This window comes from Notolepis coatsorum (assembly GCF_963971535.1).
Source record: "Notolepis coatsorum genome assembly, chromosome: 2".
Taxonomy (NCBI): domain Eukaryota; kingdom Metazoa; phylum Chordata; class Actinopteri; order Aulopiformes; family Paralepididae; genus Notolepis; species Notolepis coatsorum.
Genome location: NC_140166.1, coordinates 6,499,339 through 6,518,652, shown reverse-complemented (window position 1 = coordinate 6,518,652; position 19,314 = coordinate 6,499,339). Strand labels below are relative to the sequence as shown.

The 19,314-nt window shown below is 44.1% G+C and overlaps 1 protein-coding gene across 4 annotated transcripts in view; it reads left to right on the top strand.

Annotated features, from left to right (window-relative positions):
- The window catches only part of pcsk5b (proprotein convertase subtilisin/kexin type 5b), a 292,169-nt gene that overhangs the window by 113,714 nt on the left and 159,141 nt on the right, over positions 1 to 19,314 (top strand). For all 4 annotated transcript variants that reach the window (XM_084338245.1, XM_084338244.1, XM_084338246.1 and 1 more), the window contains exons 4-5: positions 466 to 609; positions 17,744 to 17,820. In XM_084338245.1, the coding sequence (XP_084194371.1) occupies positions 466 to 609; positions 17,744 to 17,820 (221 nt within the window). The remainder of the gene's footprint in view (positions 1 to 465; positions 610 to 17,743; positions 17,821 to 19,314) is intronic.

Below are 19,314 nucleotides of genomic sequence, written 5' to 3'. Positions count from 1 at the left end.
ATGCTAGCTCAGCACAAGGACTGGAAGCGGTATGGAGCAGTTAGCTCCTATCAACAGTGAAGAAATACTGTACAACTCCAAAACTGACCCAGAGATTAAAGTGTAATACATCTCAGAATGAAGTAACAATACAGTGGGCAAGTATATAGTTCAGTAGGGTGTGTTCATGTAACACAGTGTGTGGGGGGGGGGGTCAGTGAGGGTCCCGAGCCTTGTTGATGAGGCTCACTGCAGAGGGAAGAAACTGTGTCTCAAACAGGTTGTGACCGGGGTTGTAGGGGTTCGGCCACAATCTTACCTGCATGCTTCCGAGTTCTGGAGCCGTACAGGTCCTGGAGGTATGCAGCCAATCACCTTCTCAGCAGTCTGACTCTGGGGGAAGATGGCATGTAAGAGTTGGAGTGTTCCTTTAACCATGTGTTAATTGGTCTCTCTAAGCTGGTCTCTCCCTCCCCATGTCCGCAGCACTGTAACGATGATGTCCATAACTGCCAGTCAGACATGAACATCATGGGGGCCTGGAAGAGAGGCTACACAGGGAAGGACGTGGTGGTGACCATCCTGGACGATGGCATCGAGAGGAACCACCCAGACCTGCTGCAGAACTACGTGAGTGTGTATGTATGCATGTGTGTGGGGCACCGGATCTGTGTGTGTGTATGGCTAGCACTGGATCTATATGTGGGAGAGGGAGGGAGAGGGAGTGTACAGTAGAGAGAATGTGTGTGTGGAAAATGTATGTGTTTTTGAGTGTGTGTCTGTGTGTGCATGCAGGAGAGCTTGGTCAATGGTGATTGTGTGTCGGTTGGCTTCTCTACAGTGCAGAGATGGGTTGTGATGATGTGTTAATGCTGACTGTGACCCATCAGCGAGATATATGAAGCTGTGAAGACGCAGTTGGTAGTTAGCTGTTAGCAGCTAGTAGTAAGTAGTTAGCAGTTAGTGTTCCAGACCTAGGTTGATCGATGCCATCGGCAATCCTCTAGTTAGGCCTGTCATATTTATACCTGTGCGCGGGGACATGTTACCGCCAGTTTATTATTACATGACTGAACTACACACCGCGTCCGTGTCATTATTATTGTATACAGCATACAGAAACCGTTAGCAGCTGCAGCTTGCAGTTGGCCGTTGGCCGTTAGCAGTTAACCTCTAGCCGACAAACGAGAGAAAGTTAGCAGTTATTAGTTAGTAGTTAGCAGCTTGCAGTTAGCAGCTTGCAGTTAGTAGTTAGCAGCTTGCAGTTAGTAGTTAGCAGCTTGCAGTTAGTAGTTAGCAGCTTGCAGTTAGCAGCTTGCAGTTAGTAGTTAGCAGCTTGCAGTTAGTAGTTAGCAGCTTGCAGTTAGTAGTTAGCAGTTAGTAGTTAGCAGCTTGCAGTTAGTAGTTAGCAGCTTGTAGTTAGTAGTTAGCAGCTTGTAGTTAGTAGTTAGCAGTTAGTAGTTAGCAGCTTGCAGTTAGTAGTTAGCAGCTTGCAGTTAGTAGTTAGCAGCTTGCAGTTAGTAGTTAGCAGTTAGTAGTTAGCAGCTTGCAGTTAGTAGTTAGCAGCTTGTAGTTAGTAGTTAGCAGCTTGCAGTTAGTAGTTAGCAGTTAGTAGTTAGCAGCTTGCAGTTAGTAGTTAGCAGCTTGTAGTTAGTAGTTAGCAGCTTGTAGTTAGCAGCGTGCAGTTAGTAGTTAGCAGTTAGTAGTTATTAGTTAGTAGTTATTAGTTAGTAGTTAGCAGCTTGCAGTTAGTAGTTAGCAGCTTGTAGTTAGTAGTTAGCAGCTTGTAGTTAGTAGTTAGCAGCTTGTAGTTAGCAGCGTGCAGTTAGTAGTTAGCAGTTAGTAGTTATTAGTTAGTAGTTAAGATAAGATAAGATATTCCTTTATTGATCCCCTTGGGGAAATTCAGGCAGCATGGGGGAGGGGGGGGGGGTACAGGTAGTAAAACAACACAGTATACAGGTAGTAAAAAAACAACACAGGCAGTGTAAACAATTTGATCAATATGGTCAATATAATTTACTATCTGACTAGCTGAGGAATATTCACATTATTCACAGTGTCACTTAAGGTGCAGTATGCATGAGGTAGTGTTATAATTTACTATTAGCAGCTTGCAGTTAGTAGTTAGTAGTTGGCAGTTAGTAGTTAGCAGCTTGCAGTTAGTAGTTAGCAGCTTGCAGCTTGTAGTTAGTAGTTAGTAGTTAGCAGCTTCCAGTTAGTAGTTAGTAGCTTGCAGTTAGTAGTTAGTTAGTAGTTATTACTAGTTAGTAGTTAGCAGCTTGCACTTAGCAGTTAGTAGTTAGTTAGTAGTTAGCAGCTTGCAATTAGTAGTTAGCAGCTTGCCGTTAGTAGTTAGCAGCTTGTAGTTAGCAGCTAGTAGTTAGTAGTTAGCAGCTTGCAGTTAGTAGATAGCCGCTTGCAGTTAGTAGTTAGCAGCTTGCAGTTAGTAGTTAGCAGCTTGCAGTTAGTAGTTAGCAGCTTGTAGTTAGTAGTTAGCAGCTTGTAGTTAGTAGTTAGCAGCTTGTAGTTAGTAGTTAGCAGTTAGAAGTTAGCAGTTAACAGATAACCTCCAGCAGACAAACGAGACAAAGCTTCTCCTCAAGTCAACCTATTCCCGATTGCACAAACATGTTGCTCGCATGTATCCGCCACTATTGTGCGTGTCAAAGAATGGTTCAAATGCGCACAGTTAGCTGGAGCACCTTGCCACTTTTATTTTGGTTGTTTTCAGCATTTTATTGCTTTATTTCGGATAGACCCGGCAGAGAGGAAAGTTGGGAGAAGATGGATGGGGGAAGACAAGACATGCAGCATAGGTCTCCGGGTCCGGGAGTCGTACCCGGGACGGCTGCATTACACTGCAGCGCAGTTACATGGTGCACCACCCTGGCGCCCTGCCATTATTGTTTAGAGGAAGCTGCCCGATGCTTATGTTATACATCGCGCTAGACTTCCGCGCTGTTGTACTCACGTCAGGCCCATGGGGTCATGCCTACGGGGTCATGCCTACAACCCAGGAACACGGCGTGCCATAGTAAATAGAATAGAAGTAGAAAGCGGACAAGGCGCTCGTCACCAACGCAAGTGCCACTGGTATCAAATCCAGCTGTCAGCGTTGCTTCCGGCTTGGCCGGCCGTCATACTGGCTAGATTGGCAGAATCAGCGGGAGGGAAGCCGGTGGGTGGGTCTGGGTCGTTGCGCTGCCAGGTGAAAAGAAGTGGTGGGCTGGGTACACATGTGTCGGAGGAAGCATGTGATGGTCTCCGCCCTCCCAGACCGACGGTAGGGGGTAGAGTGCGCAACGACCAGGAAGGGGATTGGGAATTGGCATAACGACTAACATTAGGAGGGGAGAAAAACGGAAAAAGAAGGGAGGGGAAAAGATAATAATAAAAAAAAAATATAGAAGTAGAATAGTAGAAGAATAGAAATGGACTGAATTTATATAGCACTTTTATCCAAAGCGTTTTACAACTTAACTTAACTTAACTTACAACGCTCACATCTACCCATTCACACACCGACGGCAGGGGCAACCGTGCAATGTGCCAACCTGCTCATCAAGGAGCAATTAGGGGGTTAAGTGTCTTTTCTCAAGGACACTTTTACACACTGCCGGGAAGAGCTGGAATCGAACCGGGAACCTTCTGATTACCAGATGACCGCTCTTAGGGCTGGGCGATATAACGATAACGATATATATCGCGATATATTTTAATAATCGATATTGAATATTGAAAAAAAGAAATCGATTTTTTTATTACATTTTTTTTGTGACCTGCAACAGGGCAGTTTTAAAACCAGAGACAGTGGACAGACTTGTCTTTCTTGCCTGCAACTTAAAGTAATGGCTTTGCTTGTCCAAATGACAATACTGACCAAATTGAGATTTATTTTTCTCTTGTCCATTTATTTTGTTTGCTTTCTAATTTAAAATACAGTTTGAAACCGTCTGTACACAGTAGGCTATGTGTGCTAGCAGAGCTAGACTCCAGTCGCGAGTCACGGTGCACATGTGCGGTGGTGGTCCACCAAAAAAGCGCCAAAAGATTGAAAATAAACTAGCAGAGCCAGAACTGTTCAACTCCCCTGGAGCCACAGCCATCAGAGAAGCCGGTTTACTTTCGCTTTTAAACCAGCTGCAGCCTGAGAACTGGAGTGTGAGGGGATGTAACACTAAAGATGGCGGCAACGACAAAGAATTGCTGCAAAATAAACATACATCAGTTGTTTAAAAAATTTAAAATATATATATTTTTAATTTTTTATACTTATAACAATTTTGATAATTATCAATATCGAGTGATATGATAACATTATCATATCGTTATCGCGATATGATTTTTTGCCATATCGCCCAGCCCTAACCGCTCTACCTCCTGAGCAAGGCCAGATTAAGACTTCAGAGGCCCCTGGGCCAGATTCTTGTCTAGGCCCCCCCACACACACATACACGTGCACGCACGCACAGTGGCGTTTATATATGTCACTTTAAAAAATATATAGAATATTTAGAAGTGCTGAGCTCTGAGGGCCAAGCTAAAAGGACTTTGATCACCCCTGCCCACTTTGACAACCTAGGATGGCTTAGAGTAGATGACAGAGTACAGCAACTTGCAATGGGCCTGGTCTACAAGATACACTACACGACCAAGGTACCCATGTACATGTCAAAATACTTCCCAAAGGTCAGTGAATACCACGATCACAACACCAGAGGGAGCTCCACAAATCATGTTAAACCCAGATTCGGCTCAAACAAGGGACTAAACACGTTTCGCAATTATGCCACATCAATGTGGAACGCCCTACCCAAAGCTGTAAAGGAATGTGAATCACTACCCACTTTCAAAAAGACTCTCAAAGAACACCTACGGGAGACTGCAATTCGAAACTGGCCCCTGTAAATGTCCTAACACAACCCCCTCCAATGTACAGTAAATGACCAAGTATGGTTTTGTCAATATTCCAATGTACAGTTTTGCTTGTACAGTTGTACAGTGTCCCCCACCCCTCACACCCACCGAACCACCTCCAATGTACAGTCCCCCCCACCCCCCCAACCCCACCCCACCTACCCAACCTCCTCCAATGTACAGTTTCTACGTCAAATGTATATACTCTCTTTTCTGGACTATTTTCGTATCACAAACAGTACTGTATTTGCAAATCTGGTATGTCATAAATTTATAGATGTAGCAGTACTGTATGTCATGTATGTCATATGTTATGATGAATTGAAAATGGGGGACCCTGATGTAAACAAGATGAAAGTCTTTCTCTGGTCTGCATCCCCTTAACAATTATTGAGCTGTACTGTACTGTACTGTACCCATTCTACAATCTGTTAATAAAGTTTTCAATCAATCAAGAAGAGAAAAGAAACACATCATGTTTAGATGGGGGGATGGCGCCATCCTCAGGAAGAAAAAAAACATGCACACACTTTGGAGACAAGAATATAATATTAGAATAGTAAGCTTACTTTTACGTGAATGTCAATTTAAATTATAATTAGGGAAGGGAAGGGGTTGAAATGTGTTTTTGTCCTGTGTTACTGTCTGTGAATGAATGAATTCATGAAAATTGTATTTAACAGATTGCAGAATGGGTACAAATAATACAGTACGGCTCAATACACACAATTGTTAAGGGGATGCAGACCAGAGAAAGACGTTTGTCTTGTTTACATCAGGGTCCCCCATTTTCAATTCATAGTGACATGTATGACATGCACAACATATATGACATCATGACATTTATGGCATAGGGACATACATGACATACAGGTATATAGTACTGTTACCCATAGATCCTGACCGAGAGTATATACATATGATGGGGAGGGGACTGTACATTAGGAGGGGGTGGGTGGGTGGGAGAGAAATATACATACGGTGGGGAGAGAATATATACATTACATACGGTGGGGAGGGGACTGTATTAGGTGGGGGTGGGGCTGTATGTATGTATGTATGTATGTATGTATGTATGTATGTATGTATGTATGTATGTATGTATGTATGTATGTATGTATGTATGTATGTATGTATGTATGTATGTATGTATGTATGTATGTATGTATGTATGTATAAAAGAAAAAAAAATACAATAGAAATATTGACTGACGTTTCTTAGGCAACTCTTTCGAAGTTGGTTAAGGTTAGAGTATGGAATCAGGGCTGGTGTTCTATCGCCCTGCTCTAAAGACAAACTCTAACCTTAACCAACTTCGAAAGAGTGCCTAAGCTTAACCGGTGAAAGAAAGAGGCGTCACACGATTGTCGCTACCAGAAACGTCAGTGGCCAATCAGAGCGCAGAACGCGAACGCGGAACTGGAAATCCGTTGGTAAAAGTATTCAGGCGTCAGGGCTGGGATGTGGAGATGCAAACCTCAAACTCTTATGAAGAGGAGAAAAAATACTCAAGATTAGCCACTTGCAGACGGCAGGGTGTGACGTACTGTATATTTTAGTTGATGAAATATTTTTGTTGATATGTTTTCATTTCAGTGTCACAGTATGACATCGATCTCCAAAATAAGAAAAAAAATGTAAATAAAATGTGGGGCCTCTAGTGACGAGGGGCCTCCAAATGTTTTTTTTTTTTTTTTTTTCTCCATTTTTCCTCCGATTTTCTCCCATCCCAATGTTAGTCGTTATGCCAATTCCCAATCCCCTTCCTGGTCGCTGCGCACTTACCCCCCACAGTCGGTCTGGGAGAGTGGAGGCTATCACATGCTTCCTCCGACACACGTCCAGCCAATCAACCGCTTCTTTTCACCTGGCAGCGCGGATTCTCATCGAGAGGGCATAGCGTGTGGAAGGATCACACTATCCCACTCAAGTCCTATCCGCGCTTAGCAGGCGCCCCGACCGAACTGTAGGAGTCGCTGTTTACAACGACCCGGACCCACCCCGCCAGCTTCTCCCACCCTCTAATACTGCCAATTGTATTAGTGTGAACGGCCAGCCAAGCTGGTGACAACCCCGGAGCTGTGAGCTGGACTCTAACAGGCGAATCTAGCCGCTCCGGGGTTTGGTGACGAACGCAATCTCTGTTACGCCACCTGACCGCCCTCCTCCAAATGTTTTTTAAATAAATGTAAAAAAAAAAAGAAACAAATATTTGGGGCCTCGGGGCGGCTACGTGGCGTAGTGGGCAAGGCGCTCGCCACGAATGCTGAGACGCTGGGATCGCCTGTTCGATCCCAGCGCTCCACATTGCTTTCAGTTTAGCTGGTCGTCCGTACTAATACACATTGGCCGTATTAGGGGGTGGGAAACTGATGGGTGGGGATCGGGCTTTGTGGACAGCCACTCCTACAGGTCGGTTGGTGCGCCTGCGCAGTAGAATCAGGAAGTGTCGAGGGCAGCGTGAGCCTCCCACGCGTTACTCCTCGCCACTGAGAGATCGAGCTGCGCAGGTGAAAAGATGCGACTGCTGTTACCTCAAGTACCGGAGGGGACTTGTGCTATGTATGACTTAGTCCACATTGCAGCCGGCCTGTGGGAGGCAAGAAACAGCGTTCGTGACAGGGGAGGGTTGAATTGGATCATATGAAATTGGGATGGGAGAAAATATAGAAAAATGGGAGAAAAAGTGGATAAAAAAAAATATATTTGGGGGGCGAGGGGCCTCAAAATTTTTTTTAATTAAAAATAAAATAAAATAATACGTTTTTTTATTTATTTATTTTTTTTGCGGCCCCTCATCACTAGAGGCCCACGGGCCGCGGCCCGGACGGCCCGGTCGTTAATCCGGCCCTGCTCCTGAGCCTCTGTCACCCCTGTCTAAACGCACACGCATTGTGCCACCTTTGTGTGGTTCAGTGTAAACGAGCAAAGCCGGTAGAATGAGGGTTCTTCCTCACGGCATTATTGCAGAAATAGGGCTTTAGATGCACTTTTAACTATGTGACACGAGCAACATTGTTTGTGTACTTTGCGTGTACTTTACGTGTGCCTGGAGGAGTAAAAAGTATATCCACTGGGAGGGGCAGATCAGGGCAGAATCACCCCTGACAGACACAAATATATCTTCCTGGAGAACCTCTGCACGACGTAAACATGAATAAACACACAACACTGCAGGATGCATATGCTTTTTCAATTGCATCTCGCGTAGCATCGATTTCTGAGGACGCGCACGGCCGACTCTCCAAAGGAACACGGGTTACACGAGGTAGCCATCTTTCTCACATGTAGTTAGAAGTGAGTATATCAAAGGCTTAAATGATTTAGAAGGTGTGTGTGTGTGTGTGTGTGTGTGTGCGCACGTGTGCATGCTCAGGTATGTGTTCGTCTACACTAGTCCCAGCAGAGGCCCTGAGGGCCCAGCGGTTAAAGTCATCAGTCATCCAGCAGATAGGATGATTCACACATCGCTGCTGTTAGCTAGTTTAGCGCCGCGGTTTGTTTACGCCCAGGGCCTCCAGAGCGGCTGAGTGGGTTAGAGACGACCGCCTTCCATTTAGAGACGCTTGACGAGGCCCTTGATTTCACACAGAAACATCCTCAGGGAAGACATTTAAAAAATATATAAACATTTAAGAGTCGGATGATTGCTATTATTTTCATGACTTTGCTTATGGTTTCTGGGTTTTAGGGCACAATGAGTATAACTGTTTCTGTTTTGCAGTTTCCTTTTTACCGTTAGAAGGTTGTCTATTAAAATCCCTGGATTGGCTGGGATGTGAGCAAGTAGCACTTTCCCTTTACCTAGTGTGGTGGATACCTACTGTGTTGTCTTTGAGCAAGGCTTTTAACCCACAACTGCTCCAACAGTGTCAGACTGTGGTTGTACTTGGCAGCTCCTAGTGGTCAACCGTGTCAGACTGTGGTTGTACTCAGCAGATTCTAGTGGTCAACAGTGTAAGACTGGTTGTACGAATGTGCAAATTTTTTGTTATGTTTGTTTTTACTACTTTTTTTATCGAAACATCACTGGCGGGGACGTCATACGACCGCCAGTCACTTATTGACCTAAACTCCGGACTCAAAGAGGAGTTTAGAGACACTTTATCATGCCAAGACTGGCCAACGGAGATCAGAAGGGACAAAGACAACGCGGGAGACAAAGACGGCCGCAGGACAAAGAAGAAACACAGAGGGAAGAGGAGCGGGATCAGATTAAGACTAAGAAGATCTGCTTACCGTCCGGCTATTCCATCTATCTTCCTGGCGAATGCACGTTCGCTAGAGAGTAAGATGGATGATTTACGAGCACGGGTCCGATTCCAGCGAGAGATGAAGGACTGCAATATCCTGTGTTTCACGGAGACCTGGCTGAAACCAGTGACTCCGGATCACAGCATCTCTCCCTCCAACTCCTTCACCATCTTCAGAGCGGACCGTACAGAGGTCTCCGGGAAGAGCATCGGCGGGGGGCTATGCCTTATGACCAACAACGGCTGGACTAGTCCCGGGGAGGTGCAGATACTCTCCCGTTCATGCTCCGCCGACATGGAACACGTCTCAATCCAATGTCGTCCCTTCCATCTTCCATGCGAGTTCACTGCAGTAATCATGACTGCAGTATACATTCCTCCCCAAGCGAACATCGGCAGGGCGCTAGCGGAACTACACGACCATCTAAACACATCAGATCAAGCATCCAGACGCGGCCATGATTGTAGCCGGGGATTTCAATCAGGCGAATTTGAAAAAAGTCATGCCGTATTTCTTTCAACACATCGTCTGCTCCACAAGGGGAGGAAATACACTCGACCACTGTTACACCCCGTTCAGAGCCGGTTACAAGGCTGTACCGGCTCCACCATTAGCGGGAGCGACGAACACGTCGGATCATGCCGCCATCTTGTTGGTCCCTGCTTACAAACAAAGATCACGTGACGCCGTCGTGAGGTAAAAAGATGGACCGACCAATCAGAGGCCACGCTTCAGGACGCACTCGATGATGTCAAATGGGGAATGTTCGAGAGAAGCACCAGTGACGTCAGCGAGTTCACAGACACCGATGTGAGCTTTATAACAACACTCACTGACAGTATTGTCCCCACAAAGAAAGCGAGGGTGTTCCCGAACCAGAAACCATGGGTGGACAGTACTATCAGAGCAGCTCTGAACTCTCGCACCACTGCTTATAACCTTGGCAGAGAGTCAGGAAACATGGAAGAGTACAAGACAACAGTCTACACTCTGCGCAAGGCTGTTAAACTTGCTAAGAGGACGTATGCCGACAAGATGGAGGCACAAATGGCACAGAATGACACAAGAGGCTTATGGCAGGGACTGAGGACGATAACTGACTACAAAGTCAGCGCCCCCTCATTGGGGAGCGACGGCGCCTCCCTTGCGGACCAGCTCAACACCTTCTACGCGCGGTTTGGTACAAACAGTGGTGCTGCTAGCTCAACGGCTAGTGACGTCACTGGTGCGCCGGCTGTTGTGGAGGGGGGGCATCCGCGGGGGGGCGGGGAGGCTCTCTCATTGACGGTACACAGTGTGAGAAGAGCATTTATGCAGGTGAATACCAGGAAGGCGGCTGGCCCAGATGGAATAACAGGATGCATACTTAAGTCCTGTGCTAACCAGCTAGCCCCTGTGTTCACCACCATATTTAATCGATCCCTGAAGGAGTCAGTGGTCCCTGCCTGCTTCAAGATGTCTACCATCATCCCTGTACCAAAGAAACCCTCCCCAGCAGGTCTCAATGACTACAGACCGGTGGCACTCACCTCTGTGGCCATGAAATGTTTCGAGAGGCTGGTCAAGGATCACATTTGTGCCTCCCTCCCCAGTGATATGGACCCTATGCAATTTGCATACAGGCCAAACAGGTCCACTGACGATGCGGTCTCCCAAGTACTGCACAGCACCCTCTCTCACTTTCTGAGTGAAAGGCCCCAGGCGGTCAGGGTGGGGGGTCAGACCTCCAACACCATCACCCTGAGCATCGGGTCCCCCCAGGGCTGTGTTCTGAGCCCCCTGCTGTACTCACTATACACACATGACTGTGTGGCCAAGTTCAGCTCCAACTCCATAGTGAAGTTTGCGGACGACACAGTGGTGGTGGGGCTGATCTCAGACAACGACGAGAAGGCCTACCGGGAGGAGGTTGAGGTACTGGAACGCTGGTGCCAGGACAACAGCCTGCTCCTGAACATTGGTAAAACCAAGGAGCTGATCGTGGATTATAGGAGAGGACAGCAGGAGACACACACACCACTGAGGATTAACGGGGCTACCGTGGACAGGGTGAGCAGCTTTAAGTACCTGGGGGTCCACATCGCAGAGGATCTGACATGGACAACACACATAGACTCAGTCGTAAAAAAGGCGAAGCAACGCCTCTACCACCTGAGACAGTTAAGGAAGTTCAGAGTATCTGGGAAGATACTCCAGTCCTTCTACTCCGGAGCTGTAGAGAGCCCTACAGAGAGTGGTGCGCTCAGCCGAGCGTACCACGGGTATTGCACTACCACCCCTGCAGGTTCTATACAACAAGAGGTGCAAATCCAGAGCCTGCAGAATAATGAAAGACCCACACCACCCCAACAACAGCCTGTTTATGCTGCTCAGGTCAGGCAGACGCCTGCGAACACCAGCTGCTAGGACAGAGAGACTTCGGCTCAGCTTCTTCCCCCAGGCCATCAGAGCCCTGAACACTGAACTCTCCACACACAAGCACACATGAGCACACGCACAACACACTCACTGTACACGCTCACACACTAGCAGCCACTTTAACATGAGCAGGCACACACTCATGCTGCACACGCCCACACTTATGGCCACCAAGAAGGGTCACTTTAAAAATAGTATAGTATAACCGGAGATTGTATAAATTAGCATGTACAGAAAGACACTACCAAAGGACCCAGTATAAGATAAGATATTCCTTTATTGATCCCCTTGGGGAAATTCAGGCATCATAGCAGCATGGGGGGGAGGGGGGGGAGGGTACAGGTAGTAAAGCAACACAGTATACAGGTAGTAAAAGACAACAGGCAGTGTAAACAAATTGATCAATATGGTCAATATAATTTACTATCTGACTAGCTGAGGAATATTCACATTATTCACAGTGTCACATAAGGTGCAGTATGCATGAGGTAGTGTTATAATTTACTATCTACTGAGTATACATTAATCAAAGTACCAGGGTAGTCTACGTTGTCCCCCTTGGGTATGTCCTCCATGCTCTGTAAATAACTTATGTACATATACCGATATGCCCTAACATGTTACTTGTTTATTGCACAATGTTACTTGTTTATTGCACAATGTTGATTCTATTATATGTTATTTGCACATCGTTGCGGGCAAGACCACCCGCATTTCATTGTATACTTGTATGCCGTGACAAATAAATCTCTTGACTTGACTTGACTCCTAGTTGTCAACAGTGTCAGACTGTGGTTGTACTGGGCAGCTCCTAGTGGTCAACAGTGTCAGACTGTGGTTGTACTGGGCAGCTCCTAGTGGTCAACAGTGTCAGACTGTGGTTGTACTGGGCAGCTCCTAGTGGTCAACAGTGTCAGACTGTGGTTGTACTGGGCAGCTCTTAGTGGTCAACAGTGTCAGACTGGTAGTACTGGGTAGCTCTTCTTCTGATATATTTATATGTAGTTCATTTTCCCAATTAAAAACTGATATGATCACATGAAATTTAGCAAAACAGAATATTGAGTGTGTGTATGTATGCACAGGGCTGTACAGTGCTACGAGGGCGTAGCATATTGCCCCTAAAAATAGCCTGTGCTAGTAGAAAAAAATATTTGGGGGCACCCTTGCTAGTACTGATTTCAACCCTTTCATTCGTATTTCACTCCTTTTTTTCGAGGAATTTAAACATTGCAAACTAATCTTGTTGGCCGTTTTCTATATCTCTCCTCCCGAGGAGCGGGGCTGTTACTTACACACTCGCGCGACTGACACTCACACATGCACATACGGGTACTTGAGAGGTGCTGTCCGTGCTGAAGCAGAGCTCATCATGCGGAGAGAACGAAACGTTCGAAAAAAGCATGCATAGCGCGACCTGTGTAACATTAAGTTACACTGCTATCTCCTATCTTAACGTTAGCAAGCTAAGCATTAGGGCTGACCTTCGATAATTTTTTTTGGAATTCGAAGCTTCGGGGCCGAGATTCGATTTTAATTCGAAGCTTCGAGAGAAAAAATACTAATTTTATTTTATTTTTTTCTATTTTTTTTTATGGTGTGGGACTTGTACAGCACTTTGTTCAACTGTGTCAGTGCTGTAAAGTTTAAACCTTTTTAAATCTTAGACAAACAAAACACTTTGCTTTCATGAAATATTGTAAGCTGTCATTTGAGGCTTTATAAAAGCAGCACAATGAACACAAATCTGTCAGTGCAGAGTCCGACCTCATCTTAAATAACAAACAGCATTGCTTGTTGTAATTAACAAAGAGAGGCAGAGTTGATTTTGCAATTTTTAATTTTTTTACATAATCGAATTTTATTTTCATATCGAACGAAGCTTCGAAGTATTTAAGACAGCCCTACTAAGCATGCATAGCGAGACGTGTGTAACATTAAGTTACACTGCTATCGTTGGCAAGCTAAGCATGCATAGCGCAACCCGTGTAACATTAAGTAACTTGTGTTCCGCGGGGAAAGACCGGTCATCACTGCATATAACTTGGTTTAATCCAAATATCCATTCAGAAACTTTGTATTATGAAATAATTCTGGGATGTCTGACTATTTCCCTATGCCTTGTGTGCGAGTTCAGCTGACACTGTTGACACGCCCTCTACGCAAAGCGTGTGCTCTCACACACACACACACACACACACCAGGGTTTCCGTTAGAATTCTTTTTTGCAGGTCTGAGTGTCCGGTAGATTTCAATCTACCGGACAAATGGGATAAATTCCGGTCAGAGTTTATTGAGCTTAAAAACAATTGATAGGCCTATATAAAGAATGACATCCTCAAAGCATTTATAATATTTTAACTTAAAACTAGGCTACTTTTGCGTATACAGTCATTAATATATTCCAAATAAAATAAGTCCCTCGAGACTTCGTGCTGCTGCCGACTTGAGGTGTCGGTGGGCAGTCTGCCCGACATTAATAAACAGCAGTCTGTTATAATCACATTTTTATGAGCTAACGAATTCCGTTATATTGGACATTTGTATTAATTATATCAAGCGAATAAATGAGAAATTTGGCAGAGAGAGACGGCAACATTATCGTGAGTTTGCGTGATGTATATCTCCACCTCCCAACGACTTGGTGCTGGTCATAATGTCCAGTGGAAATAATTCCCTCTAAGCACAATTTGATTATTTGAATTGTATTAAAATAGGCTAAAATTAAATAGCCTATGCCAGTGTTTCTCAAAGTGGGGGGCGCGCCCCCCAGGGGGGGCGCAGAGGCATGACAGGGGGGGCCTTGAGATTTATAAAAAAATAAATAAATAAAAAAAAAATCTTTTTTTTTGGATTACAGAAAATTATCACTAAAGTGCTATCTGTTGCAGCTGCACTGTTCTCCATGAAAATACCATTTCTCAAAATCTGAAAATCATTATTTAATAAAACACAGAAAAGGATCACCAAGTTACTCTGGATAAAAAAAACCTTTACAGACAACATTGAGACAAAGCTTCCTGACACATCTTCATCCAAACTCTTGGAAGAACTCTTTGAAATCTCATATGATACCACCTGGAGAGCTCGTTTCAGAGTGTGGTTCTGAGTACCAAGAATCTCATGATGCAGCAGTTAAGGTGTTGATACCATTCAGCACCACATACAGTGTCTGTGTGAAGCTGGCTTTTCATCCACGACAGTTCTGAAAACTAAATATAGGGCCAATTTGAAAGGTCACGATATTGGTCTTATTTCAATAAATTTAAACATGGCCCATTTCATGACTATTTTGTTGGGGGGGGGGGGGGGCAAAATATTTTGGTCCGCCAAAGGGGGGCCTGACAGAAAAATTGAGAAGCACTGGCCTATGCGATGAACGAAACAATCATTACATTTGTTTCATCGTTGCTTCCCCAAGCAGCCGGTCTAATAATGACAACGCTGTGTCAGCGCGAGCTTGCTGCTGCTAGATTTGCGAGAAGCATGGAGCTGCAGACCCACAGAGCAGCGGTGTTTTTTGGTCCGGTCTGGGGACCGCTCAGCAGCGCCCCCCACCCAACAGCTGAATTGCCAATGGCTGAATTGGAGTACTGCACTGTGCCGGCAAAGCTGGCGGGTTCTGTGGGTCTGCAGCTCCATGCTTCTCGCAAATCTAGCAGCAGCAAGCTCGCACTGACACAGCGTTGTCATTATTAGACCGGCTGCTTGGTGAAGCAACGATGAAACAAATGTAATGATTGTTTCGTTCATCGCATAGGCTATTTAATTTTAGCCTATTTTAATACAATTCAAATAATCAAATTGTGCTTAGAGGGAATTATTTTCACCGGACATTATGACCGGAGAGATTAAATATGTCGGACTTCAACAGATTTTGCCGGTCAAATACCGGTAATTACTGGCTAACGGAAACGCTGACACACACACACACACACACTGCTCCGGTCATGCATCCACTCAACTCATGGAAAATATATCATCAGGCTATTGTTCTAAAAGTATCTCTACTAATAAAATGGAATATTGAACCGTTTTTAACAGCTGGGTATTGGGTGGGACATTCTGATTTAAGAACTTTCTAAATAAAATAGACGGTCCCAAAATAGTTAATTTATCTGACTGCTTGTATTAATTGATAAACAAAGTAGTGCAGTAATATAGTTATATAAAAGAATAATAAAGCAATGTCGATTATGTTAATAAAGAAAATGCAAAATAATCAAAAATAACCGATAAGAGTATCGATAAAGTACCGAACCGTTAAGCAGTATCGAAGTATCGAAGAGTAGTTGTATCGATAAAATCCTAATCCCTAATGAACACTGTTACACTGTTATCAATGAAAGAAGAAATGTTTGCAGCTGTGGTAATACTTCAGTTGGTTCATTATAAAAGATACAAACCTGAAAACAAAAGCACTTAAATGTTAAATAAAAGGACCACAGTAATGAGGCAGGAGGAACATATTTTTTTGCACTATAATGGTACAATTTTTATTTGAAAAAAGTGCCCCTAAAAAAGATTCAGATTTTTCATTTAGGGGCACCTGTGCCCCTAGTGAAAAAGCTTAGCGTACAGCCCTGATGCATGTGTGTGTAGGTATGTGTGTGTGGGGGGGCGGGGGGGGGGGGGGGGGGGGAATGTGTACTCAAGTGCTTGAAATCCTGTTCTCCTGTATGCATACGATTAAATATATCTGATTATATGGAGGTGGGTGTGTGTATATAATTATGTTATATTAGATTTAAATGTAATGTCATTATACAGCACAAGTATGAAAATGAGTTTGCCATCCAACCTGAGTGCAAATGTAACAGTAAAGTGCAATAGCAACATACAATGTACAGATTAAACTGGATATAAAATATATAAATGATATTATTATGTACAGTGATGCAGGTATAAAGACCCTATGGTAGTCATTCATACGGGCCAGAGGTAGCCTATACGAGTTATATGTAGGTGTATAAAATAGGTATATAGAAGGTTTGGCTCCCTCTACTCCTCTGCTTCTGGTTTGGCTCCCGCTGGCAGACGTCGACTGCGCTCTCAAGTGCCCCCTTCATATCTACTCTCTCCATATAGGATAACTTTTCTTTGTGTGTGTTTTGTTTTTTGTATATTTTTCTTCTTTCTTTTTTCATAGTTATAAATTAACTAGGCTAATTATGTATGTATTTGTATTATGTGCATTTATTGCCAGACTGTCTGTGTGTAAATATATACTTTTATGTGACTTATACATATAAGGGAGATTTTCAAAAAGCAAATAAATAAAGCGGAACAATTCTCTCCACCACAACCTTTCTTTCAACATGGCAGCCTGTAACCATTGGTTACCACTTAAAAAAAAATATATAAAGTGTGTGCAGTGGTTGAATGGGTAAAACACTGGAAAAGCACTATTACTTTGTACACCTAATTATATATATTCTTTATATGTTTCTCATCTAACAACTCAGAGCTACTGTTTTGCACATAGCAACCATTGTTTCCTCCACCATGGAGGACAAATGAGCATTCTAAACATTCTGTGAAAATCCTCAATGGAGGCCTTGCACAGAATGTTTGTGTAGTTCCCATCTTCCAGCATGGCTGCCTGTAACATAGCAACCATTGTTTTATACATGGCAATGGAAGAAACGACGGTTGCCATCTGTTGACATATGAGAAAAATATCAACAAAACTGAATCATTTGCCGTGTTATTAGTGGATCTTGTAAATAAGTCACAGTAGAATCGAAATATTCTTTTCCAGTCTTTTACCTACCCCACCACTGCAAAAGTGGTAATCAATGGTTACAGGCAGCCATACTGGAAGAAAGGGAACTACACAAACATTCAGTACAAGGCCTCTATTGTAAACATACTCCCGTGTCCTGCTGCCATGTAGGGGAGACGGGAGCCACTGGAACTTCACACGAGTACAAATGTGACCGTTTCATTATAACGTCGCTGGGGAGAGAAACCAAATGAACCACACAGGGATATAATACGCTAGTACCCTCTGCCACACCTCGTACACCTCCATACCTTTTAGGAACATGGCTGAGCCTGAGCCTGGGCTCCTGTGTGAAGCTGGTGGCAAGAGAAGAGACGGTGACGTCAGACCAACAACAAACCGCTGTCGTTTTGTTCTTGACCTTTTTGACCTCCTTTCTCCTCCAGGACCCCCAGGCCAGCTTCGATGTCAACGGTAATGACATGGACCCCATGCCACGCTACGACGCCAGCAACGAGAACAAGTAAGACCCCCGCCCATTAAGCATTGTGTGTGTGTGTGTGTGTGTGTGTGTGTGTGTGTGGAATCCGAGACATTTAATTGGCCAAATACAACATGTGCACTGTCCACATTGGAGACCCATCAGTAACTCCCAGAGTTCCTCAGTAGCCTAGGACAGACACACATGGTACAATGACTCAGTTTACACAGACTGCGGTGATCGGACCACTGGCCTTATTTTAAACAAGACAGTTATTTGTATGGAGCTGTTTACATGGCTTGCTTATAGAACTATTCCATTCACATTCCTCTTTACATGCTACTGAGCACGGTCTGATTTGATGACTCCACGTTACTAGTGCTACTAGGAGAGGGAGTCACCAGAGATACCATGTTATCACCATACTAGTCACCAGAGACCATGATACCATGTTATCACCATACTAGAGTCACCATATTGCGATTTATTACCTTTTTTCAACTGCAAATGATGTCCTAATGGAACACCTTGTTAACCTCCTAACGTGCAACGGCCTGGCCCGGGCCCTCTTGAGGAAGATAATTTTTAATACAATATATATAAAATACAAAATCCATTCCGCTCTCTAGCTCCGTCTCCGCTCTCTAGCTCCGTCAATCATTTGGCAGTCTCGAGAATTATTGGACAGGGTTGTAGCCAATGAGAGTGGCTTTCCAATGATACCCCACATGGGGATCTGCGAAAACAGGAAGAGAAAAAAAACGCAGAATGCATTGAAGTCAATGAGAAAACTGAAACCGGCAGAGCTTTCTTTTTTCTCCCAGTTCACCAAATCGCTCCTAATCACTCATTTCTGAACAGACTTTTATGAAATCTGGACATGTACTACATAAGACTTCAGGCTATGGACCCAGGGTGTTTTCCAGCTCATACAATTCTATGCTATATTTGGATATTGCAACTACTACAGAAAAACGTGAGTAACAGTTCAGACCTATGTTACTCTATTTCATTAGCAGTGATCTCTTTATTGTATCAGAAACTTCAGAATGTTATCTTTCAAAAGAGAGCAGGCTTATGCATGTGCTATAAGTACAAAATATAGTATTCTGGTTTGCAAAAAAAGTATGCAGTCCTCAAAAACGAAAACAAAAATGGCCACTTTTTTGGCCGCCCGTTAAGAGGTTAAAGTCCGTTTTCAGTCTGTTCACCTCATTCCAATAATTTGTATTGAAGAAAAATGTGATTGTCAAGCAAAACAATAAATATATATATTTTTGACTATCAAAACCTTGCGTCACTGTATGGATTGAATATAATTATTTTCAGATGTAGTGTCTTATGTCTGCTGTTCCATCCAGCATTATACCTCATACTCTTTCTGTCATTTTGCTATCATGGTAAACCCTTGAGACCATGTTCTTGCAAATCTGGCAACATATATGTCCAAAACGGAGCTTTCAAGAGTTAAGGAAACTGCACGACACCAGGGATTTGCACCACCCAAGATGGCTGCTTACATTAAACATTTTATAC